The sequence below is a fragment of the Neolamprologus multifasciatus genome, chromosome 12 (assembly GCF_963576455.1).
Source record: "Neolamprologus multifasciatus chromosome 12, fNeoMul1.2, whole genome shotgun sequence".
In the NCBI taxonomy this organism is placed as follows: Eukaryota; Metazoa; Chordata; class Actinopteri; order Cichliformes; family Cichlidae; genus Neolamprologus; species Neolamprologus multifasciatus.
The window spans coordinates 35,560,385-35,587,409 of record NC_140450.1 but is presented as its reverse complement, the minus strand read 5'-3'; the positions used below and the strand labels follow the sequence as shown (position 1 = coordinate 35,587,409).

At 41.3% G+C, this 27,025-nt stretch overlaps 1 protein-coding gene across 1 annotated transcript; it reads left to right on the top strand.

The window, feature by feature from the left end:
* The first annotated feature begins 5,445 nt into the window (after positions 1-5,445).
* nr5a1a (nuclear receptor subfamily 5, group A, member 1a) lies at positions 5,446-27,021 on the top strand. The gene is made up of 7 exons (XM_085179500.1): positions 5,446-5,750; positions 7,082-7,200; positions 7,505-7,646; positions 8,122-8,777; positions 16,603-16,722; positions 18,120-18,267; positions 23,941-27,021. The coding sequence occupies exons 1-7, from the start codon at positions 5,729-5,731 to the stop codon at positions 24,192-24,194; spliced, it is 1,461 nt and encodes a 486-aa protein (XP_085035626.1). The 5' UTR covers positions 5,446-5,728; the 3' UTR covers positions 24,195-27,021.
* Positions 27,022-27,025: the final 4 nt, after the last annotated feature.

The following is a 27,025-nucleotide window of genomic DNA, read 5'->3' as shown; positions in this document are numbered from 1 at the left end:
CAGACTAACTGTCCAATCACAGTCAGACCCACAGTCTGATTTTCTTTCACACTTGCAGCAAAGTTGCATTAAATTCTTCAAATACATGATGGTAGAGTAAAACTACAAATATGCGATGTAGCCTTGAAAGCTCGGCAGCTGAGAAATCTTTCCAAGAATTGAACCCATTTCAGTTTTTAATATTGTTGTGTAAAGTATACTTGTGAGTGAGAGACCCATTCATTATAGTTCAGATGATTTTGCTTTAATTATTTTTCAACAACAGCCAAATCCTGTAAAAGAGAATCAATAAGCTGACAATCTGAAATCTTACAAATTATCTTTACATTTTCCAAACAAAGAAAAACTTCCTGCTGACACTTTCACCCACAGTGATTACAGAGCAATCTGCTTTTATCCACAAAGATCCTGCAACTGTAGCACAAAACAGCTGTGTGTGTGTGTGTGTGTGTGTGTGTGTGTGTGTGTGTGTGTGTGTGTGAGTGAATGTGGGAAGTGGGGGTGGGGGGTAGATGAACAAATAAAAGGGTGAAGTCAAAACACGAGCCAGGCTGTAGCTCTTCTCATTTATTTGTTGTACAAATATATCTGGGAGACAGAGACAGAGCTGTCTGATGCTCGGCTCACTGACCTGTAGCCACAGCACACTTGCAAAACAAAATCATGCCAGAGACAAACAGGAGATAGGCCATATTTCTCGGTCCCTGTGACAGAAGGGTGGGGTGAGGTGCTGGGATGGGGGTCTCCTCCTGCCAGCTCGTCTGGATAGGTGCCCTGTGCTCCCTAATAACCGGAGCTGCAGATATAGGCCAAGGCAGGACCTTGTTGTGAGGTCAGAAGGGAAGCACGATGATCGATAGAAGCGGTCTCCCTGAGCAAACACTTGAGTGGTAGATATGTGCTGTGGTTAGCTTAATGGTCTTTGCATTAAGCATAACTCATCAATGTCCACCAACAAACTAGGGAAAGGGCAGCAATGATTAATGATATATTAAATCTATATGTTTAAATGTAGCCCGACATCCTGAGCACACTGAAAACTCATTTTTCCCAAACCTAAAATTAAATTGGAGACACTACAGGTACCGAAAGATCTGGACGGGTGGGGAGTGCCAAACAGAAAATGATGTTCTCTCAATACAAGCGAGGATTCATGAACGTTCTGGGCTGCCACGGCTAAATATTGAGGAAGTATTATGTAAACCGTCCTATGACTTACCTCACGTAATAAAGCACAACCCACTGATATGTAATGCTATGTGGACGTGTGGAAAACTGAGAAAACTGTTTAACAGCAGTCATCCGTTTAATATTTGGTCAACACTTAACACAACATTTAAATAATCCAGACCTTCTGACATAGTGTCGAACTTTGTGAGATGGCATAAAGTAGGTGTAACGAGGTTTTATGACCTGAAACATGGTGAGTTTAAATCATTTGAGTCCCTGAAGTCCCAGTTTTCTATGTCAAAGACTGAGTTTATTTGTGAGAAATTATGTGTTAAAAATGCTAAATCATTACAAATCTCAACAGCCTCTTTTTAGTTGGAGAAGTTTCTTCTGGATAAAAAGGGAGCAAAACCATTTTATATCAAAGTTTGATTCAGAGATTTTTGCCCTAATTGTGGACAAACTGGCATGGTTGAGAAAATGTTGGGGGACGTTGCTTAAATGTGAAATAGATACACAAGCATGGGACAAAATCCTGCTGCTTCCATCTAAAATCTCTGTTTGTAACCGATTTAAAGAACTGCAGCACAAAATTTTCACAATGTGTATATTTCTCTGTATATTTATAGTAAGTATAATGTGGGAACATCTCCGAAGTGTCTCCAGTGCAAGGCCGGAGTGGGCACTAGATTCCATTGCTTGGGAATGTACTATTATTCAGTCACTTTGGAAAGAGGTCTGTGCCAATATTAGTACAGCCATTGATCAGCCATTGATCAGCCATTGGTCAGCAGGTGACAGAAAACCCATTAATGTGTTTATTGGGATATATTCCCGTCTCACTGATACAACATGAGCATGTAATTCAGTCACTGTTAATGTTGGCCAGGAAAAGCATTATGTTGAGATGGGTGGGGGCCGAGCCTCCATTCCTCTATGGAAGTCGCTCATTGGTGTTATGACTCTGATCAGGCTGGGACATTATATTGATGGGAGCTCCCGAATTTTTGTGGACAAATGGAAGAAACCACTGGAAGCACTGGGAGCAACCTGTAAACTGGATCCTAATGAACAACAATTATGGACTTAAATTATCACAAGTTCTCTGTGGACTCTGGAGAATGTGTAATATTCTAGTGCTGTGCAGTGTTACTTGATGTGAAGCAGTCTTGTATTTGTTGGAGGGGAAAAAGTTCAATAAAAGTTAAAAAAAAGAAAAAAAAAGGAACTAATTTTTTCTTTTTTCATTGTAGCAATAAAGGGAAAAAAAAAAGTGGACCTTTAGTGTGTATGTTACCATGACGCTTATAAAATATCCATGACTATTTATTCTGATGCCGCGTGAAGGCCGGCCACAGACACAACGTGCCTCACAACAAAACTAAACATTACAAAAACATTTTAAACGTATAAAATTCAATATCTGCACTAAAACTGTGTGAAATCAGATTTATGATGCAGAAAACGCAGATAACCAGTTTTTCTTGTTCCCATGTTACCACTAGGGGGTGCCAAATTTAAAGGACTCCAAATCAATACACTGCCTTTGAAATCTCATCAAGCTGTGTTTTATTGTCATCAGGTTTCACGTCATGGTCCTGCGTCGGTGTTTACTATTATTATGTTCTAGTTTATTCTGTTTTGTATTTGTTCTTAGAGTCGTGTGTTTAGTGTCCCGATCATCCCTACCTGTGTCTTCCTCTGTGTTCTGCCCCCGAGTTGGTTTTGTAAAACAGTCTGTGAGTTTCCCGTTATAGGTTTGTCTCGTTATGCCCATTGGTTCCAGCTGCGTCCCCTCCTGTGTGCCATTTCCTGATTACCTGGTGTGTGTATTTATACGGTGTGTCTGCCCGTGCTCCTCGTCGCGTCGTTAACGTCAGTTCACCCTCATGCTGTGTGGAGCGCCCTGTGTTTATGTTGTTTCCCAGTTTAGTTTGTTTTCGCGTGCCAGCAAATAAAGCTGAGTATTTTGAGTTCATCCCTCGAGTCTGAGTCCTGCATTTTGAGTCCACCACAGAAAACCAGAGTTTTTGTTTTTGTCTGGATATCCTAAACTGCTGCAACTCACATAGCGTGGAAAAAACAAAGCCAGGAGCACTGAAGGTGCAATCAAGCTCTTTAACTGTGGTGTAGACATGAGAAGAAGTGGAGCAGTAGTGTGTAAAAGTATGTGAACAGCACTGTGGAGAGAAACAGAGCCAGACAGGATTCTCCAGTGCTGGAGGATGGAGAAGTGCACAGGTACTGAATTTCAAGAACAAGGGTGATGTGAGGAACAACTAGAAGGTCAGTAAGAATCTCACTGCGTCCAAGAGAAGAACTGTGGTGGAGAAAGTGACAGAAGTACGTGACAGTGGTGCATGAAATGCATTCGGACAGCAAGACAGTTGTGAGATGGGTTCAAGGTGGAGATGGTTTTACATCAGGCAGCTCTGAGCCTTTTCTTATTTGCAGTGCAGATAGACAGATGAGCTCCGGTAGGAGTTTTCCTAAGCAAGATGTTTGCACACATCACTGTGAGTGAGAGTGGGCAGGTGGGCAGGTGGACGAGAGCCGGGATAGCTGAAGGTATCAGCACACTGGAGAGAAGACGAATGAAAATCCATAGAAGCAAAACAGAATATGTGTGTGTGAATGAGACAGGTGGAAACAAACATGTGCAGAGGAGGGTTACTGCACAAAGTATGTTCAACATGGAGCCTCCAGGCAGAAGGAAACAAAGAGGAGCTCAGTGGAGGTTCATTAAGGTGGATGTTCAAAGGGTGGCTGTGACAGAGGAGGATCCAGGGATACACTGTAACTGTGTGTAACTGTATTGTTGCAGTTTTATTGTGGAACAGGTGTCTGATGTAAATGAGACCTTGAGTCTCAGTGGGCTGAAGGTAAAGAAGGTTAGATAAATAAAATGGAAACAGATGATCTGCTGTGGCGGCAAATAGAACAAGAACCCAGAAGAAGCGTGCTAATCAGCAGACACTCGAATTTCATTTCACCAAATCTGAAGTAAAAAGTCCTCGTAGGTCATAACATAATATACTTTTACTCTGATAGCCCATTAGAAATGTTAGTAAAGGCACAGAAAGCAAAGCATGGCAGAAATGCTGCACCAGGGAAACCAAAGAGGTCAACGTGTTTTTCATCGCAGGCTGTAAATGCTGCAGTTTGTAGAAACTTCATTTTTCCGCTCTGCATTTTGTCCTTGCAGTCTGTCTTTATTACATCACTGGACCTGTTTTCTTGTAAACTGAAGAAACAAACAGGCCCCCCTCCTCAAGGACAGTCAGCGCTCTATGAAACTGTTCTGATATGAATGAATGTGAGAGTTTTGCAGCACAACTGCAGTTACCATTGTGTTCATCCGGTCTTTAAAAACCACACTGGGGCCTAACAGTTGAGGACTCTCAGCTTTGTCCGTCTCACAGTGACCCTCAGCGCCCTGACGGATCTTCAGGAGCCACCCACGGCTTCCTGCATCAGCTAACAATAGGCAGTTGGACTTTTTCTTTGCGCTTACCAAGCGAAATGACTTGTCAGAGTCAATTATTATTAATGGCGATCTGTATAGTTTTGCTGAAACACCCTCTTATGTGCTGGCACCACTCTGTATGTAATCAATCAGCAAGTGCAGATAAATATAGCAATCTGCCTCATGAAGGAGCAAACATGGTCTCAATAGCCAGTGTAACAATAAGCTGATAGACTTATAAGCAATATCTATCTGTAGGCCTATAAGGAGTTAGCCTGTAGCATAATTAGGTTAAAGGTTTTAGGCTTATAAGATTAAACATAGACTTACTTTTAAAATCTCTTCTGATTACATGAAATGTGCAACACACATAAAAACTAACAAAACTACAGTAACAATATCTTTTAGAGTAAAATACGCTAAAACACTAAAACACCATCGTAGTCTGTTTCGTTTCTTCCCCGTTATTATTATTATTATTATTATTATTATTATTATTATTATTATTATTATTATTATTATTAACGTTAAATTGTTTTAGGCCAACCAGAGTTGAAACATTTCTTTTTCTACTGTAATGCAACCATGTGGATCATTCAAATAACGAAAGAAGAAAACACAGATCGAAAGAAAACACGCGTGTTTTATTCTCTACACGTCCAAAGTTGAGCGCCTTTCTCATCTTTATTTCTAATTTGTTCATTCACGTTTATGCGTCTCCTCCATCGGCTCGGCTCTTCTGTCCAGGCATTTTTCTGTGGCTGCAGAGAGCATCTGTCACATGACTCGGCATCCACCAATAGCAGCGTGGCAGCCTAACTTTGGCGATAAGGGAATCGCAGTAAAGAGCGAGCGAAGGAAAGGAGTTTCACTCCGAGCTCTTGAATGCTCATCATCGTACTACACTTTCTATTGGCCCTCCTGGCTCCTAAAGCAGCCCCGATATAGACAGCACTCACCCGGATTTCTGTTGGCCTTTCTTTCTTTTTTATTTTGCTCTCCTCTGCAGCCCATGCAAGGCTGCTGCAACACCTACATCCAGGTTTCAATCATCAGACAATCATCACTGCCTGCCTGCTGTCTGCTGCTCAAATGTTGGGAGACAAGGCTCACGGTAAGTGCCTCCGTTTTCCTACATGGCCTTCTGCACTCCAGCTTCTGTCACCTTCAGAGCTTTTTATTTTAACCAAGAAACAAAAATCAGCGACATGCAGTCAGAAAAATATTAAAAGAAACACAAAAGCTCCAAAGAGCCACAGCGCGTCGTTTAATTATTAAGTTAATTCAGACTGTTTGAAAATAAGACGGCAGCTTTTTTTTCCCTCAATGCAAATTTAAATTAACTGAAACAATCATCAGTCCAGGAAAACATCTGTATTTTTTTTTTTACATTGTTTTAAAATCGTGAAATATTGCTGCTCTGTGAAAAATAAAGAAAAAAATCTGATATTGGTTATGATCTAATAATAATAATAATAATAATAATAATAATACTACCCTCCACACTTCACTGTTCAGCGGCCTTCACTTTCGTTTCACCGCCGGTTCACTTCAGTGTGTGCGGACAGTTTCTACAGAAACGTCAGAAACAAACAAACAAAAATGGTCAAAATAAAAAACTAAAAGTAAACATTTGATAATCAATCACTCAACCGCCGCGCGTGTCTGTGGGTTCATGAACGACGTCAGCTTAGTGACTGAACCACGAGACTCAGCAGCGGAGTCAGATCAGGTGAAAGCAGCAAAGCAAACAAACCGCAGACACATTTCATTGTTAAGAATCAGTTATTTAATAATGAAATAGAGAGAGTCTCATTGATGCCGATAGTGGCTGTATGTAGATTCATTTTTATTTTATTTTCTTAATTTAAAATAAATAAAAAACTGTAGATGTACGCATAACGTTTTTCTGCGGTGTGTAGAGATGTGCTTCTCTAACAACACACAAAATTAAAGCTTAAATTTACTTAAATAACCTTCCGGGCAAAAGTCTTCACTTTGGATGAATACACCCGCTCGTGTGTTTTTCATCTAATTTATTTCTTTTTTATTTTTATGTATTTAAAAATATAATTTATTTATTTATAACCCAATAATTGCACTCCTACATAACATTTATTTAACTGTATGATGTAAACACACTTCATAATTTACATCTAGAAATGCGGGTAAAATAATTAAATGATTTATGTATGTAAACTTCTATTAGAAAAAATCATATTATTTATTTCATATCACATTCACGTGAAAACAAACTGGTTGAGATGAAACTACAATAAATTGTAGGAAAATGATTAAGAGCCGAAAAGTAAAAAGTCATGTTTGTTGGAATAATATTACGCGAATCTGTATTTTTTTAAATTCGTTTTTTATAATCGATAATTCTTTAAAAAACACGGCAGAAATAATCATCAGAGGTAGACTTACTGTGCGTGTGTGTGGCAGGTGTGACTTTAAAGGTGATGGAGTACACATACGACGAGGACCTGGAAGAGCTGTGTCCTGTGTGCGGAGACAAAGTGTCCGGATATCACTACGGCCTGCTCACCTGTGAGAGCTGCAAGGTACGCACGCGCCAGCCATGCGCGAGGACATGTTTTTTTTATTTATTTGAAAATGACCGCCAACCACAAACTGCTGCTAATTATTTCTTCTCCTGCTTTTAGAAATAACCGTTGAACTTTGTCTGAATTTAATTTCCGTGAAACATAAATGCAGGAAAAATGGACACTTATGTTACCCCAATTTAGCTAACGTGTGGAGGCTTCAATGCTAATAAAATGTGCTTCGAAATAATTAAATCTAAATACAAAAGCGGCCGTTTTATTTTGAAATCTAAAGCCAGTCGTTTGTGTCGCTCGTTTTCAGGGCTTCTTCAAGAGGACGGTGCAGAACAACAAGAGGTACACGTGTGCGGAAAACCAGGAGTGTAAAATAGACAAGACCCAGAGGAAAAGATGTCCCTTCTGTCGGTTCCAGAAATGCCTCAGTGTTGGGATGCGGCTGGAAGGTAAACGACTACAATAATAATAATGAAACAGGGACATTTTGCCTGTGACTTGCCACCATTTATTTTAATATGATAAAATAAATCTAATAAATAATATTAAAGTGTATCTGAGGCCACTTCTTTATGCGATGGTGCTGCTATCATGCAGTGCTTCCTGCACACATGGGATGGGATTAATTCCCAGACAGCAATGCAAAGGAAAGCACCTGCTTCCGTAGCAGAAAAACGACACATTCTTGTGTTGCTGATAAAATTCTGGAGACTCCCCGGGGAAGAAGGAGTAAAGCTGCACACTCTCCTCGGGGATTCTTCTCAGCCCTAAAAAGGGAAGCAAAAAAAAGACGGACTGTTATTTACTTTGTAGGAATACTGTGAACGAGAGTTTAGTGCTCATGAAGCTCAGCACGTCTGCACAGTGTAAGAGGCAGTAGATGATTTTTAAACCTGTTTTCTGCTTTTGTCTCATGTGTGACAGCGGTGCGTGCAGACCGCATGCGTGGGGGTAGGAATAAATTTGGCCCCATGTACAAGAGAGACAGGGCCTTGAAACAGCAGAAGAAAGCTTTGATACGATCCAACGGTTTCAAGTTGGAGAGCACGGCTCCTCCGCCCGCCTCTCCTCTGCAGGCAGACTACGGCTTCACCGGCACCTTGCACACCCTTCCCACCATCTCTAAAAGCCTGCTCCCCTCCACCCCGAGCTCCATCACTCCCACAGACTACGAGGCTAATCTCTACGGACCCCCGTCTTTGGGTATGGCCATGCAGTCGCACGTGCCCCTCACCACCCAGTACCAGTACACAGCCTTTCCCGGAAGGGCAATTAAAGCCGAGTGTCCCGACTACACCAGCTCCCCCGAGACTCTTACAGGATACCCTTACCCAGACATGTACCCCTCCGCCTCACCGCAACCCCCCAGCCTGCCGCCACTGGTTCTGGAGCTGCTGCGCTGTGACCCGGACGAGCTGGTCGTGCAGAACAAGATCGTGACTCACCTGCAACAGGAGCAAAACGGCCGGGGTCGGCTGGAAAAGCCCAGCACCTTCAGCCTCATGTGTCGGATGGCGGACCAGACTCTGTTCTCCATAGTGGAGTGGGCTCGGAGCTGCATCTTCTTCAAGGAGCTGAGGGTGAGTAGCAAACTCTTCACCGTGTCGAGTGTTTGAAATGATCCGTGCATGGTTTCACCTGCAAAACATGTGACAAACACAACACATGTACATGCAGGCTCCGTGCAGTATTTTAGTGAACCTGAGATCTACTAAAAATGCTTCATAACCCAAAATTAGATTTTCATGTGGCGCATTCACCCAAAAATAATCTGTTTAGATTCGAGGGATGTTTTCTCAGACTCAGACGCTTGAATCCCACATTTGCTTTTCCAAGAATTCACAAATAAAAACTGAAAGAAAACAAATTGATCCAGTGACAATCGTTAGTAGAAGCCGAACGTTTCTGAAGATCTTTTATGGTTATGTCTAAAATATGCAGAAGTGAAAAAACAAAAGTTCATCACGCTCAGAAAAGCTTTTCACAAGGTCGGCTGAATCCATCCTTTGTTTCTGTTTGTCAGAAAAAGGGAACACGGTGATGTTGCTGTTTCTGCAAAGGATTAAGACGAAGGCTCGTTTTAAGTCTTTATTAATACGTTCACAGGCTTTCAGACCCAACAAACACATGAATGCAATTCAAATGTGATGAAGCTGGCGCCCACGGCTGACTCACATCCACTCGCAGTCCATTCAGAAAGTGTTCACAGCACGACTGCTGCTGCACGCTCTCATAGAGGCTCGCTCGCTTGACTTCCTGTGAATGCTATTTCTGATTTCACATTTCTCAAATGTCCCGTTAATTTTCACTGCAGAGGAGAATTTCTTTTTCATAACTCTTAAAATATGTTTTTTTCCTCTAAACGAGCAGAAAGAAGTGCTCTATTAAACTTCAGTAATTATGATGTGTGACAGTAATGACAGATTAGAGCAAAAACAAGCGTCTTTCTGAGGTGTTGAGCAACCAGAACAGCTTTAAATCTTCAAATCTCTAAATCTGCTGAAGAGAGAAACACCATTCTGCAAAAAAATCTTCTCTTATTTGGTCGAGTATGCTGGTGACATCATACAGGTGTTTGATTGGGCTGAGATCTGGTGCGTGAAGGCCAGTGCATAAACCTGATGATTGTGGCCCGTAGACGGGGAAACCATGGCAGCAAAATGCCTCAGCATGCATAACAGAGTCAATCTTTTCCTTTAATTTGTCACCAGTCCCCATTATTACATTATATCACATCCTGTTACAGTCAGTGCCTCAATAAGTTATATTGAACTGTTATTTACAACACTGCGCAGCTCTAAAAAGCTGCAGTTGGACTAGTTGGTCTGATGTCGTTTAGCTGTGAGCACTTCCAGCCTCGTATTTCCTCCTGGTAGCTGATAATATCACACACACCTCAGAGAATAATGATCAAACATCTGTCTGTGTGCCGACCCGTCTGTGTACGCTGTAGCAGCGCAGTCAGAACGAAGTCAGAACTCACTGCGCTGCTGCTGCTGGCGCTGCTGCTGCTGGCGCTGCTGCTGCTGGCGCTGCTGCTGCTGGCGCTGCTGCTGATGGCGCTGCTGCTGATGGCGCTGCTGCTGCACGCACACCTCGTATTCTGAGTGAAAAATTATTATTCTTTCCTGACAAATCAGACGGTTAACACAACAAAGACGAAAATATCACCTTCTTCAATAAGTCCTGATATGATGCGTCTGTGCTGACGAACAATCATCTGTCAGCCAGCCACGGCCAAACGGATCCTACCAATTAAACAGTTTAACTAGCAACAAAAGGTTGATGCTGTCCTTGGTGTGATTTGGTCCTTGGTGTCTTTTCATCAGATGCAGTTTATTTACTGAGGTACAGTCAGAGTTCTGCTCCTTTCCTGCTTCACACGCAGTCACGTCTACATAGTTACTCCAGGCTCTGCCACAGGCTTGGATGTGAGGAGCCAGCGGTTCCTATTCCTGCATGTGAAAAGCATTGAGCAGTTTCCTGATGACTGAATTCACTGCTTGCAGCAAAAAGATCATGCACGCAGCAATTTATGCAGTCAAGTCAAAAACTAATCATGCAAAATCACCAAGAAAAGAAAACACAAGAAAATCTACAACGATCGTCAGATAAACCTTTCTGAGTCCAACCTGCAGGCAGGGAAATGTAACAGCTCTTCCCATTGAACTCAGTTTTTCTTTCTCCAGTGACAAACACTCACCCCTCTCTCCCCCACCCCTCTCTCCCCCATTGTCAGAGGCCAAACAGTTATGTTTGTTAAAATGTTAAATATAAGAAATTGCTCTGGTCTACAGATCCGATGAATTTTTTACTAAATGGAAATAATCCGTAGTTCAAACAGGATAAATGTCAGAGTTGACTGTCAGTGGCTACAGCACTGATCTGCCTTCATGTTGGATTTTGATCTAAATGCTGCTAATTCTGACAAGTAAAGACAACATTTAACCTTTTGCAACATTGCACAAAATAAATAGACGTAACATCTTATTAGTTTCCAACATTAAACACAGTATTAGGCCCTGTTTTTGTACGATTTTGTAAGCTCTTTGTGTGTGTGTGTGTGTGTGTGTGTGAGTAAGTGTAGCTCACAGCTTCCAGCTTTTATAACATTTTATTCGAGCTCAAATAGCAACTCCAAGTATGACCTGAATGGACTAAAAATGATTATTTGTTTCTGAGAACATGCTGATTCATTTATTTTATTGTTACTTTGTCTGGTTATTGTCTCAGAGACAAAGCTCCCATTGTGTGGATGATGTTTTTTTTTGGTTGCGTCTTCTCGCACTAACACAACGAGGTGTCTTTACACTGCGTCTGCGCCTGTGTGAGGGATACTTGGCCAAACTGCTGCTCAGTCTCAGCAGCACAGCAGGAACACACAGCAGCTCATCATGTTTCGTTATCGACAAATATCATCAGAATATCCAGTAAATTTGAATATCTGATCATTTTAATCCAGCTGCAGACATTTAACTCTTTCTTCACAGAAAAGTCACGAGTTCAAACAAACTACTGATAATGTACAAAGTGTGTGTTGGTATACAGTCGACACAAGTTTTAATCTAGCAATACAAACAATTTATAATTTCAAATAAAGTAATGCATTTTTTTGTTAAATGGGATAAACATCCTCTCAGTTTTAGTTACAAAGATGTTCTAGTGCATAGGTGTCAAACTCTGGCCCACGGGCCAAATTTGGCCCGCAGCCTAATTACATTTGGCCCGCGAAGTCATACCAAATTACTATCAGAGCTGGCCTGCTGGTGTTATACAGCTAATATATATATTGTTTAGTATTAAGCTTTGCTTGTTCCATATTCAGTTTTTCAGCAAAATGTGTTTGAGTCCATAAGAAAAGATTCATTCTTAAATCTGGAGGAATAAATATATTTCAATAAATATTAACGTTAGCCCGCGACTTTGTTCCAGTTTTGAATTTTGGCCCACTGTGTATTTGAGTTTGACACCCCTGTTCTAGTGTTTGGTCCTGACAGCTCCTCTGAGGTCAGGACCTCGGCCTCCTCACCAGGAACATCAAATCATCTGCTCGGGATCATCTCTGACCAACATCTAAATATTGAATCTAACTAAACTTGCTAAGCTGATCCAGTCTTGTTTCCTTCATCGAAGATATATCCCCCCAAAATCACATCTTTACTGTCAATCAATCATCGGGAACTTTAACTGCTGCTGCTGCTCAGCCAGTTTCCTGCAGAATGCAGCAGCAAGTCAACACCTACTCAGGACTCACATATCATCATATTTGCACTTTCCAGTTTGGCTGAATCTGTGGTTTGTTTTATACAACTGCTGAAAAGTCATTTAAAAAAATCTTTCCCTCTAAATTGCATCTATTTGTAGGTATAGAAGTGTGTTGGAATTAATGTTGGACCGTATGGTCGACAATGTGTCTGCATGTTGGAGCATGCATACTTTTAACTCTGTGATATACAAAAACATTTATAGTAATTATAATTATTATTACTACACTTTATGTGAAGAACAGTAGAGCTTTCTGCTCGGCCTATCTGTGTCAGAGGCCCTCTGCACTCATGGTGTCACAGATTCACAAAACCAAAATGTAAATTTTGTGGAAGAAACACAAAAACAACACATTATGACAATGTGCACACGCTGGAACGTTCCACAACATGCCCATTATAGTTATTAATTTACAGCTAGAAACATAATAATGGTCATTTATTCTCACCAATTATCAGTTATATTTAAAATAATGTCAATGGAGAAGGTATTACTTGGGGGGGGGATACACCTCTGAAGATTAGCATGAGTTGCACAAATTCTTCATGTTAGTCTTCAAATAATGCAAACTAATTAAAAACTGAATATAAGATACAAAGGTGATTTTCTTTTTGCTAATATCAGATTATTTACTCGTACATATAAATAACCCGGCAGCAGGAAATCAATGAGCGCTAACCTCAACCTCCTGTAACCTCAGGCTTTGTTATTTAATGTAAAACATTTTAATCAGACTTGGAAATAGTTGTAATTACAGCATCTAATTTGTAGAGTTCATTTAAAAGAGCAGATTATTATAATTAGTAGTAGTCATAGTACTAGTAGCAGGACTGCATTATTATTTTTCCTGCTTGGACAAACAGACGTAATTAATCCCGACAGAACAATAAAAACAATAATAAATAAACGTGCTTCTTTTTTTAAGACATTGCTTGGTAGCTGGAAGGCAATGTGATGGTATTATAAGATCTGATATATATAACATTCTTAGTTATATAGAATGTTATGCTGCTATATGCTTCTCTATAGCAGCAATACTTCCTTGAAAATGTTGTAAATGCATTTTCAAGGAAGTATTGCTGCTATAAACCGAAACCTGACAAACACCAGATTTACGTTGGACTGGTTTGGTTCTCACGGACTTCATGAAATGTCTAATTCTAGATGTCAGACTAAACAACAGCTTTCCAAACACAATTATATCGCTTCAGTTTTGAAATATGTTCTAATTTGCATTCATGTCTAATTCCCCATTCATAAAAGTTTTGTCAGGCCATGAACCCAAACACGGGAAAACATGAATAATTCTGGTTTTCCTCTTATTTTGAAACGACAGCTTTTCTCACAAGTTTTATTTCCCTGCCAGGAGTCTCCTTTTATACACATCCAATGTGCTTGTGTTGACATTTACACCATTTTTATGCACAGTGGACCGCCAACATGGACGGTGAGAACAAAGCTGTGCATATTTTGCCAAGAAAGCCTCCCGCTGAAAGCGCCGTTTCCCTGGGCTGGATAATTACATTCCATGCAGACGATAACGGGGGAATGTCAGCTCTCCATCGCAGCTCTTCTCTGCACTTGCCTACATTGTTACTAAATTATTTGCAGAATGAAAGCTATCGATTGCTGCAATTTCCCCAGAGGTGGCCTTTGTCTGTCATATGTTTGACCTTCTGCTCACCTGGTGATGATGGAAACGTGGCTGAGATGCACACAATGAACACAAACGCTACTAAAGGCTGGAAATCTTACTTAAAATAATGTTATTCATGAAAATAAGGACAGATTTGGAATGACTGCAGGGTCAAACTGATTAAAGATCACATCTAAATATTAAATCAAAAACTTTGGATTAGTTGAATGTTGCTTTCTGGTCGTGAATTATTGCTTGTTTTCTTTGCTCCCCAGAGTGTGTGATATATTAGTGAACTCAGTGTTACTGCAGAACTCCAAGTGTTTCGCTGGTTACTAAACACAGGTGCACAGAAAGCAAACAATCCCAGGTTTGTTAGAAAAACTGTCATATCACTTCTTTATCAAAGCTCAGAAGATAAATAACTGACTGATTGGCACGCAAGAAGCTCTGCTGCTGTGTTCCCATGCTTGCACTGGTGCTGCACATTTCTGTTCCCGAGTTGCCACTTTGACCAGAACTGTCAAAACTAATATATTTTCTTAAAAGTGGCACCAAGTCCAGCCTCTGCAACTCAACATGTAATAGCTGTCTTTGGAAGATCAAGGCTGGAAACAGACCTATACGTACATTCATGATTCTCTACCTCGAGAATAAAGCTGTGTTCATATCACATCATTCTGCCTTGCAGTACTTGGGCCAGGATAGTTGCTGGAACGCTTTTGGAACCCTGAACAGTTAAAACAAGGGTTCAGCTGATAGCTGGAATCAAGTCAAAGTGTTTTGAGTAGGGATGCACTGATACTGGTATCGGGTATCGGTGCCGATACTGTAAAATGTGTGTGTACTCATACTCGTAAAAGTTAACCGATACCATGAACCGATACCAACTTATTTCATTAATCAGAGGGTGGCTTGTCATTTTTGTTGTAGTTTTTTAGATTGGCCACTAGGGGGACATCCCGCGCTAAACAGGCACAGGGTTAGGCGAGTGAGACTGGCGGCTAGGCTAAACAAAATGTCAGCAGTGTGGAACAGCCAACTTTAACTCAGGTTTTGGAAAAGTGAAGAAAATTAATTTTTTTTTTTGTGGTCATTTTTATTAAGATTTTTTTATCAGCAGAGAATAAAATAAAACTTGTCTGCATTTGTGTGTGTGTGTGTGTGTGTGTGTGGTAGAAGTATCGGTTTTTGTACTCTGTATCAGCAAGTACTCAGATCCAAGTATCGGTATCGTATCGGTTTGAAAAAATTGGTATCGTTGCATCCCTAGTTTTGAGATATAATCAATAAGTCCTCTGATGTAGATTTTTTTGTAGCCCCGTTCTTTTGTTCTGTTGTCATTACAAAAAAGCAAACTTCAATCAAGAAAGTAGCAAGACGCCCAAATTATTACACCAAAGTGTTACTGCTTAATATGAACAGTTTAACCAGACTTTATTTTATCAACGTGAAAACCAACTGATGACCAAATGAAGCAAACTGTTAGGTTACTGTATGTGTAAGTGTAGAAATAGAATTAGGGGTTGTTTTTGCTACATTCAGAATCTAGAAAATGTTTGTTTCTAACTTTGCTTGTAGCTTTTTTAACCAAATAGGTGATGATTTTTAAAAATTCCTGAACTGCCAGCCCTGCCCGATCGCTTGGGAAATATCATCATGGCTGCTGCTTTGCAGAGGATTGGATACAGTATCAGTGAGCGGTCGCGATGTCAGTAAAGACAGTCGACTATGACAGACAACATTTACAGTTAAACTCACAGGTAACATGACACTTAGCACGTATATACCTGACATATCAGTTTCAGCCCAGCAGAGACAGAAACATTAAGAATCCATGTGGCGATGAAAGAAACGCCTTCCTTCTACGCTCGGCTATTTCTGAGCTTTTTTTGTGGGCTGCAGCTGAGTGTCCAACTTCTCTTGGAGAGGAAGCAAAGGAGGTCGCCGAGACCTCTTGCTTCCTTAACCCCTTCCTTTATCACCGCACGCCCAGACCCCCACCACTGCACCGGTGCAGATGAGTGTTGTGGCAAGATTGCAACCTCTGTGGCTGATATATAGCTTCATTCAGATGGACTGTAATTCTGTCAGCTCCATGTCAGATGAATGGGGTCTGGGCCTATTAGCAGCTGCGACCGCAGAATTACTGACTGCTGTGTCCTTCACTTTACAGACAATATTGTGGCAGCAGGATTATGGGTGTGATACAGTTGGGTGGGGGGACACACATGCACCCATCCCCCAGAGCAGAGCAGAAAAGGGAAAGGTGGGGGCGCTGGGGAGAGGTGAGAAGGCTGGAGAGGTCCTAGGTGTTGCTGGGCCAGTATGAAAGGAGAGTACACACACACACTAATTGGTGACGGTGGTGTAAATATTTTCGTCTTCCTGGTCAGAAACGAGCTCGATGTGAGAGCGAGTTCAAACAATATGAGACGTCTTTTGTTTCCCACTGAGTTCATCTTTGTTCTTTATCTGCTTTTCTTGCGTCCGTCTGTCTGAAGGTGGGAGATCAAATGAAGCTGCTTCATAACTGCTGGTCTGAGCTGCTCGTCCTGGATCACATTTTCAGACAAGTGCAGCACGCAAAGGAAGACAGCATTCTGCTGGTGACCGGCCAGGAGGTAACAACTCCCTCGCACAGCTTCCCATCAGCACACCACCCAGTGTGCTCCACGCACTGCACCCGATCCAGAGGAGTTTTGTTTTTACTGTTGTATAAATATATATTCACTATGTTTAGCAGTATTCATTTATATTTCACTGGCTGTTGATATCTGTACTAACATGTACTGATCCTAACAGTCGTTCAAACTCTAATGCAAAAGCTCCATGCTCTAAACCAGTGGTTCTTAACCTTGTTGGAGGTACCAAACTCCACCAGTTTCATATGTGCATTCACTGAACCCCTCTTTAGTGAAAAATAAAATGTGATTTTTTTCTAATTCAAGACATAGATATGTTTTTTATTGGTGCACAAAATGAGCCGTGCACGTCACGGTGGAGGCTCTGCCGAACCCCCAGGGTTCGATTGAACCCAGGTTAAGAACCACTGCTCTAAACTAAATATAGAGAGGCATATGTGTCTCATCAAAATAAACATGTAGTTACAATATTAGTGAAATTCAATAAACTTAACAGACATATAGAAAAAAAGGGAAACTCTGGAAAGGCTGTTTATCCAATAAATCTCTCAAAGTCCAGTTTAGTGTTAAAGTTAAGGCTGTTTATGTTTCTTTGTCTTTATTTAATTCATCTTACTCGTACATCAGTGTTTGCAAGCATATATAACTCTGGTTAGACTGTCATCACTGTGAGGGAATCTGGAATTTTCCCGGGATCGATATTCTCTACAAAATGAGTGCAGATAACCTTAACAAGTAAGCTTTAGAGTTTGGAAAGTCAAATACTTAACATGACAAATGTCACACTTATGTACTCAGAGGGGATGCTAGCTGTAAGAGCCAATTAAAGGTTAGTTTTATTGGTAAAATAATTAGAGGAGAAATATACATGTTTGATGTTAAGAATATAATTTCTAGTTAATTTCAAAATACTGTTTTGTTAAAGGTATAGAATATAAAAGTGTGACGTTCTAATGCGCTTTTTAGTATTTTGGGCTCCCGGCACGCTGTAATTACGTAGTTGGGGCGTCGGATAAGCTGGAAGCAACAGTTTTTTGACCGAGTCTTGCCATGTAAATTAAAAGTTTCAATAGTTGCAAGAAAAGGACCTGGACTCGCTCGCGTTTCAAATGCATGTTGCCGGACTGACTCCCAAAGGTGGTGCAGAAGAGTGAAATAGAGACGGAGTGCCGCCACTACACTAGATGTAATCGTGTCCCCGCTCACGCTGCCCCGTCCAGGGGGCGTGGATTTGTTAGCCACGTGCTAAACAGGCAAATGCTTTAATCCTTTGATAGGTAAAAAATCCTCCAACGCACTAACCCGGGAATATTTGTCTTTTGCTAAAGTCTCATGAATATAAGGGGCAAAGGAAGTAACCAGTAGCTGTGTTGCAGGTGGAGCTGTCGTCCATCCTGTCTCAGGCTGAGGGGACGCTCTCCAGTCTGGTCCAGAGAGGTCAGGAGCTGGCAGCGAGGCTGCGGGTGCTGCAGGTCGACCGCAGAGAGATCGCCTGTCTGAAATTCCTCCTCCTTTTCAACCCAAGTGAGTCTTGTTTGTGCATCATTGCTGCAATACAATGAGGGGATGCATTATAACGGCACCGTTATCGTTGCTTCCATCCAACTTACTACGATGTTTTTCACAAACTAAGTTTCTCAGCTTAGAGGCTGAAGCAGGAGACACAATACAGACATTTAATATAAAGTCTCTTCTTCTAAAAGTGATTATTTAAGTACAGCAAGAGGGAACCTTTTGACCTTTTTTGCAAATAAAACTGTTTTGAAAAGTGTGGACTTCTGTGTGTGGTCTGTAAATCACGCATTTTTCAAAGGCGAGCAGATGCAAAAATCAATCAACTTCATGGAGCTGCACGGCCATACTGGTGCTGTCTTTTCTCAGATTGTGAATAGCAACACTGACATCCTAATGAAAAAAATGTCACAATTGCAGATAATCTGCAGGAGCCTTTTTATCTATGAGGTTACAAGTGTTTTCCAAACTGGCCTTTTTCCCTCCAATAAATTCACTTAATTAAATTTCTAGGCTTGACAAAAGCTGTTATTAACAAAGACATCCTCCTCCATTGTCCACTAATGGCATTCAAAAGAAGCGTAATGGATGGGTCTATCATTTGATAGCAGGGCCGGCATTCATGTAGCGGCTTGTGCAGATGGAGAGAGCATAAATGTGGCTCGAACAGATTCCCTGAAGTGTTTGCTGTTTAGCGCTGGCAAAGCAGGGAACAAAGAGCTTTTTGAATGAGGAGAGCACTTGTCATAGGCAGAAAATATTTGCTGCCTTTGGCAGTGGCTCCTTTGCTCGCTCTGTTGCTTTGCCTCATCTTCAGAGTCAGGTTTGTCAGGGGTAATTTAATTGCCCTTAAGCAGTTTGAAAAGATGATTCAGAACATTGATTCAAAACATTTAATTACTGCGTGAATGGATTCTCAACGATGAGCTCAGCTGATGCTGAATGCCAGTCCACCAGAGGGCTCGGCTATTGTCTCACATGCAGTGCGCACGCATGGAAACACACACGCAGCCACCCACACGCATTCACCTCACTAAATACATAAAGTGTAGGCACATCACATAAACCTAGTACGTAGTACACTTAATTCAATAGTGGACATTGGTTGCACACAAACTTAAACTTATTCATATTCAACAAACCTGTGCATGTTGTGTTGATAAAACGCGACTGAAACATGTTTAGATGAAGTAAGTTGAGCTGGAATATTTTAATTCTTCGCAATTTTGTCTTTTTATTTCAACACTATTCAGTAACTTTTAGCCCACTGCTACTTGGTCCCTTTAATACTACATGTTGTCTTCATATTACATGATGTTCAACAAAGTGTAGAGTCTGGTTAACATAAGAATTGAATGAATCTACAACGACCACCATCCTCTTTATCCGGGTTGCAGGGGTTTAACCCTGAAGTGACAGGATGGGTTAAAGGCCTGGACAGCTCTGTCACATAGAGACAAGCAACCATTTGCACTCATATTCACGGTAATATAGGCTGTGTCCCAATTCAGGGTCTGCAGCCTTAAAGTACGCAGCCTCAACGATCCTCAAGGGCCGCGTACTTAAAGACCGCTAAGGCCGGAAGTGCGAGGCTTGTGAAATGGGACGGTCTAGCCTCCTTCGCGCTGCCCAGGTTGCCTAGCAACCATGATACTAACAGCTGGAAACGTTTCATACAGCTTTGTTTGACAGAAATGAAGGAGAAAATCTTTTGTTTGTTTGTTTCTACATGAGCTTTGATCATTCTCTGATTAAGCTCAGCTATTGAACGGCGTATATTTTAAAGTAAAGGCTTTAAAACCAAGTTAGTACAAACGTCACTAATGTCACATGACTTTGCTGACATGTGGCCAACAGGAATGTTTTAATGTTCTTCGTTATTAAACATTTGCACATAAATAAGTGACATAATATTCAGGACTTAGTTTACTAAGTTGCTCTTCGGCGCCCCTCATCCGCCGTTTTTTTTTCTGCAAAATTATCCTCACCCACCGCCGCGCTATGCATTCTGGGATATGTTGGGCCATGAAGTCTACACCGCCACGTCCTTAAAATTCAGGGAAATGAAGGACGCATTTCGAGCAGCCTTCGTCGCGTCCTTAAAATGCGTCCTTTAAGGCTGCAGACCCTCAATTGGGATACAGCCTAAGAATCACAAATTAACTCTAATAACTGGACCCATATGGAAAAGATATATATAAATCTTATAAAGTTTGTATCTGTCTTGTGTGAAACTTGTATGAAAACATACAAGAGTAAAAACAGATATATAAAATTATATAATGAAACTTGTATGTTTTGGATATTTACTAAAACAATATATGAAAGTAATGAGAAAGTGGCCACTTTCATGAGTTAAGTCATATAGGTTTTTACTATTTCTTTTCCATATGGGGTATGACTTTTAACTGTGAGAGAAAACCAGAGCACCCAGAGAGAAACCAATGCAAAGCAGCCAGATTGTGGATTTGAACCCAGAACCTTCTTGCTGTGAGGCAACAGCGTAACCGCCAATCCACAATTAACAAAAGCAGGAAAGCTGTGATTTCAAGGCTTGATGCAGAATTTTCTGTACGTTTTCGTCCTCGACAAGTTAAACTACAATAAATAGCGATACACACACGGTGTGTGTGTGTAGTTGTCTGCCTCCTGTAACTCCACTGATTTCCTGCAGAAATCTCGCGTGATCTTGTGAATTGAGTCCAGCAACTAACCACTCTCACTAGATTGTATCAGGTCATCTCAACAAGAACAAATTAAACAGATCCTGCAGGATTTAATTACATTCAAGAAAGAAACATCAAATTACAGGAAGCTTTTTTTAATGTAACAACCACCCAATTTACTGTTTTACTGAAAAAAGTAGAGGCGGCTGCTCGACTTGCCTGAGATGGACGCCTTCCTCAAACCACGATCCAAAGCGCGCGAGACTGAAATCCCGTGCAGTGTCGCCAGATTTAACGTTGCTACATAATTGACTTCAATCAAACATGATATGAACAATTTAATCTGCCTCTCTGCATATCATGTAGTTTCTACACTATATAGTTACACTTAACTTTAAAGCGTGAGGCACTTGTGTTAAATACACGCAAGATGCTCACATAAACCCAAGAGATGGCCAAACCCTTCTTTCAGTGTATTTATCCCTCAAATGAATGATTTATGAGCGCTTTTAAACCGATTTTGAAATAAAGTCCTGCTGCACCTTTTGCTCTGAGAGGGAAAAAATGTTCTTTTCTTGGCCGGTTCTGGTTGGTCAGTAATGGTAACCTTTACGTCCAAATTTGGTTAAAAATGAAGCCGACTTTTCATAATTAAAAAAGAAGTTAACATTGAATATAGATCAGACCAGGTCATTGTGTGTTGCATGTTGAACTTGTATAACACACGTCTTTGTGTGCTACATTTTTGCCAGCCCTTCCCAACCTCCACCCATCCAGGGCCCATAATGGCCCCCACCTGTGCCTGGCTCTGCTGGAGGTCTCTTCCTGTTAAAAGGCTTTATTTCTCCCCAGCACTGTTTAAAATGTTGGGCTGAATCGCTGCTATATAAGTAAACAGGCATGGAGAAAGGTCTGGATTCAAATCTGCTGTTTGAGGCATGCACACGTGTTCAGCGCTCTTCCTCTGAACCTGAATGACGTCCGTTGTTGTCAAAAGTGTCTTTTTAACATATTTTTGCTGGGTGGGAACAGATTACAAACACCAAGCACAGAGCTTGTAGAGCCTTCATACCTGTGGCTGAACGAGCTGTTCGTGTTACTGATAACGCAGCCTTCAAACTGGACTTATCAGGATGTCCAAAAAACTCACTGAAAAGCCTTCAGTTAATCCAAAATGCTGCAGCAAGAGTGCTGACAGGGACTAGAAAGAGAGAGCAGATTTCTCCTGTTTTGGCTTCCCTTCATTGGCTTCCTGTTAAATCCAGAATTGAATTCAAAATCCTGCTCCTCACATACAAGGTCTTAAATAATCAGGCCCCATCTTATCTTAATGACCTTGTAGTACCATATCACCCTATTAGAGCACTTCGCTCTCGCTCTGCAGGCCTACTTGTTGTTCCTAGAGTATTTAAAAGTAGAATGGGAGGCAGAGCCTTCAGTTTTCAGGCCCCTCTTCTGTGGAACCAGCTTCCAGTTTGGATTCAGGAGACAGACACTATCTCTACTTTCAAGATTAGGCTTCAAACTTTCCTTTTTGCTAAAGCATATAGTTAGGGCTGGACCAGGTGACCCTGAATCCTCCCTTAGTTATGCTGCAATAGACGTAGGCTGCCGGGGGATTCCCATGATGCATTGAGTTTTTCCTTTCCAGTCACCTTTCTCACTCACTATGTATTAACAGACCTCTCTGCATTGAATCATATCTGTTATTAATCTCTGTCTCTCTTCCACAGCATGTCTTTATCCTGTCTTCCTTCTCTCACCCCAACCAATCACAGCAGATGGCCCCGCCCCTCCCTGAGCCTGGTTCTGCCGGAGGTTTCTTCCTGTTAAAAGGGAGTTTTTCCTTCCCACTGTCACCAAAGTGCTGCTCATAGGGGGTCATATGATTGTTGGGCTTTTCTCTGTATCTATGAAGCGCCTTGAGGCGACTTTTGTTGTGATTTGGCGCTATATAAATAAAATTGAATTGAATTGAATTGAATTGAAACTGGGCTGAAATGAACCTTCAGCATCATCAAACAGCTAATAATGTTGTTCATTCATCGTTTTGTGCTCATCACAAACAGGCCCCGCCCTTCACGTTAACAGGATTGTTTCGTTTGGGTCTGCACGACTCTGGCTGCCTCAGTTTGTGTTTCTGAGGCTGTTGGTACAACTGCAGTGGTGCTTCACTGTGGTGAAGATGAAAGAACCCTGTGTGTATATATGTATACATGTAGAGCCAAGGTTAACTGACATAACAGAACAATAGATACTGAAGAAATGTTTCTAAATGAAAATGATCTTTAACACAGAGCTGTGATCAGTGTGAATCGCTCCATAAGCCTTTACAGAGGTAACTCATTCTCACATTGGTGTGAAAAACATACAAATCTTCTCTGAAGCTCCTCCCAGTCCTCTCTGGTCCATAGTTAACTTTTGATAATAAAACTTTATTTCGTTTATAACTTTAGTTATTTTACTTCAAATGGCTAAACGGTGCCGAGTCAACGCTCATCACTGTGGTGACCCGTGTAGGGTTTAGTCTGGGCGTGGTTGTTTGTTGAGCCGCCAACATAAAGACGTGTTTGTTAACTTGGAAAAAGGAAACATCGGATGTCTTGTTCCAGCTCCACACTGATGGACTTCATCCCCATTTATAGCTGCCAAAGTTCAAACATTTAAAGAGATTTGATGTTTGTTGGCTTGAATTCATATTTTTTGTGCACTGACTGACTGACTTTGGAGATGTGCATTTTATACACAACATCCTCCATGTGTGACATTCAGGGTGATGGTAGAGTTTAACATCTGAACAGGCTGAAAATGTCAAATTTTATATATGAGACAGACTTGACACAACATCTGCTAGAAAAGCCACGTTTCTGTCTGTTTACATATGACTTCAAACCAGCATTAACCAAACCGACCTTGGTCTCCACCTCGGACAGCTCACCGGCGATGTGGCGTATATTAATAAACGAATGATTCCAGTTTGTAATTGCTCACACATTAACCTGAACTTTGCTCTTTTTAGATGTAAAGTTGCTGGAGAACCAGGCGTTCGTGGAGGGCGTCCAGGAGCAGGTGAACGCTGCTCTGCTGGAGTACACGCTGTCCGCCTACCCTCAGTTCCAAGAGAAGTTCAGCCAGCTGCTGGTGCGGTTGCCGGAGCTGCGCTCCCTCAGCACGCAGGCCGAGGACTACCTATGCTACATGCACGTGAGTGGAGAGGTGCCCTGCAACAACCTGCTGATCGAGATGCTGCACGCTAAGAGGGCGTGTGTGTGAGGCGCGTGAGCAGGACGCTCCGCCACCATGTATTATTTGTCTAGGTGAGAGTGTGTGTGGACGGAAAAGAGCGAGTGACAGGTTCCCCCGGGTCACCTTTGTGACACTTTCTGTTTTGAGTTGGATGGAAAAAAAGTTCCTGAAAGTTTGGAATCATAAAGCTGCGTGTGCTCACCGCTAGTTTGGAGATTTTGAATATTAATGTTTTCATGTCCTGCAGAGCTACATTAACGTGACCTTCTACCTATAAACTGGATTTTCTAACTTGTTTTCAAGCATCTAAAGTTCGACCTGCGTATAAAGTTACATTCTATCTATTTTAAGCAAATATAACATGAATCCCAGACGAGCTACATCCACAGAGCTGCCCATCAAACAGTTACTCTTTAGATACACGTCATTCATCGCCACCTTTCTCAATCTGTAACATTCACACCCAAAATATCTTTGTCATGTCGCTACCAAATGTTGACAAGTGTGACAAGGCCTTCAGCGTGAAATTTGCAGTCGCATCACTGGATGGAGGTTTTTGCTGGATGAGCAAATGTTTACTTTTTACAGCAAACATTAGTTTTCTCTTCCCAAAGTAATATTTTAATATCTGAATGAGACGTTTTTGATCCCAGTATCTGATGCTTATCCTAGATTATCTTTATTATTTTGATGACGTCATGTCGTCAGACTAGAGTAGCACTGCTAGAGAAGCCCAACAGACATAAATAAAGTTTAGTTTAAATCTATCTAGATGTTAATATATTGATAAACGCCATTAAGTGTTTTATCAAACAACAAGGAGAGAAAATGAGAGACAAACAAAGCAGGAGATAAAGAGAGAAACTGTGCACAGCAAAGCTCCGACAGGAGACGCATCAATGTGCACTCGGTAATGACAGCAAACACGTGAGAAGCAGAAGGAGGCGTCTGTAATGTTTGTCCTTCGGCTCGGTCCATACAGATGCAGGGAAGTAAAAGGTGCATCTGCTCACATTTGGTTCGTGCGAGTCACGTGCTCGTTCACACTGGTGTCACTTTTCAACACATCGGGGTACACGCCATCCAGGAGCGACGCGTCTCACGCGGATTTTGATCAGATGATCAGTAAGTTCCTTTGCTTTCAGAAAATTACAAAAGGAGGTGAAACCCACATCTCAGCAGCCCTCGACTGCTTTGTGCTTCTGAGGTTCAAAGAGTTTCGGTTTTCCTTGAAAAACATGATTTGAGCAAACACACAAAACTAATTGTGACTATTTTCAGCCACGTGGTGGACGGTAGCAGGACACGGGACTGTCATGTGACAATGTTTGTGTCCTGTGTCACGCTTAAAGGGGACCTGTTCTGTTCACTTAGACAGTAGCTTTAGTTACAGTTACAAGTAATCGTTAATACACATTACCCTACTGGATACATTCACTTCGTTATCTATCTAAAACAAGCTAGTTAAGCCCCGCCCCCTTTAAATGGTGGGTGGAGCTTCTGTGGTCACAGCCAGGTGACCATGTTTGGGACACGTTCAAACGTATTAATAACTGAATTATTGGCAGCTTCTAAAAACCAAACACTGAAAAGTATAATATTGTGTTATTGTTGTACCTCACAGGATAAAGCACGTTGATTTAGTGCTGCAGAAATAAAACTGAGAAGGATATTAATGAATCTGGTTAAACTCGTTTCAGCTTAACATGCTTGAATAAATAATTACAGACGTGTACGTGTGTGATCCTGTAACAGCGTCCAGTCAGAGGGAAAACATTTAGATTTCTCTTGATTTGAATGTTTAATATGAACACGTCTGTAACAGGATACAAGACAAAATATAAAACTGGGAACTCCACTATAGATTTAAGTGACGGCAACATTTAGAGATGTCTGATGACTTTGCTGATGCGTTTACTTGTTTGTTTGTTTTTAAAATGATGTATGTAAACAAAAATCAGGTGTTATTCTCATTTGTTGAAATTTGACCTCCAATTTTCAGGATAAATAGTTACTTTGTTTATTCAGCCTTAAGAACGTTAGAAGTTATTTATCTTCATTTTCCGCCCGCTGATGACATCATCACGGATGGTAGCGACAGTGCTCAACGAGAGCGGCGAGACAAAGCTAGCTTACAACCACCTGTGCAGCTGACCTGTTGTTGTTGACGTGTAGCTTAGTGGGCCTTTCTCTTCAGATTCAGTGAGCACTATGTGACAGAGCAACGCGTGCAACGACTCGCGGCGCCGTCAGAGAAACTTTGTACCACGAAGAATAATGACAGCGTGCTTTAAACCGAGGCGGTCTAGCATCCGCCGCATCGCAGCCCTGATCATCTGTGGCACTTCCTGTTGAAAAGTAACACTTGTGTGTCTCACGCTGAGTCTCACACAGTCAGAGTGACAGTGAGAGTTTAAACAGTCAAATGTTTTAATGTTTAAGATCATTTGTTATTGGTCCACTGATGTGGGCGTCGACAATCACTCCTCCAGCCTTACCTTTACGTCTGTCACACACACACACACACACACACTTAGTGTTCCAATTGAGATAGTCATGTGTAATCACTCTGTATAGTATATTTATGTTGTGAAGTGAATATCTGCTGCAAGATAAAGATACATTTCAGCACAAACGTTCTCTGCTTTATGTTGAGGTCAAACTGCTACTGTGAGCTGATTCTCTTGTTTTCACTTTCTTGGTTCTCTCTTCTTTCCTGTGAGTTGAGCGTCTGTCCCGTCTTAAACTGAAGTGCTTTCCTCCTCAAAGAGAGAGTGACCAAAATCTTTTTTTGTTTTTTAAATATATTTTATTGTAACAGCATCAAACCAATAAAAAACATCAATGAAGTAAAGCTC

Coding starts and splice junctions, on each gene's coding strand:
- nr5a1a (XM_085179500.1), top strand. CDS start 5,729: ATGTTGGGAGACAAGGCTCACG. Junction 7,647..8,121: donor TGTTGGGATGCGGCTGGAAG/GTAAACGACTAC, acceptor CATGTGTGACAG/CGGTGCGTGCAGACCGCATG. Junction 16,723..18,119: donor TGCTGGTGACCGGCCAGGAG/GTAACAACTCCC, acceptor GCTGTGTTGCAG/GTGGAGCTGTCGTCCATCCT.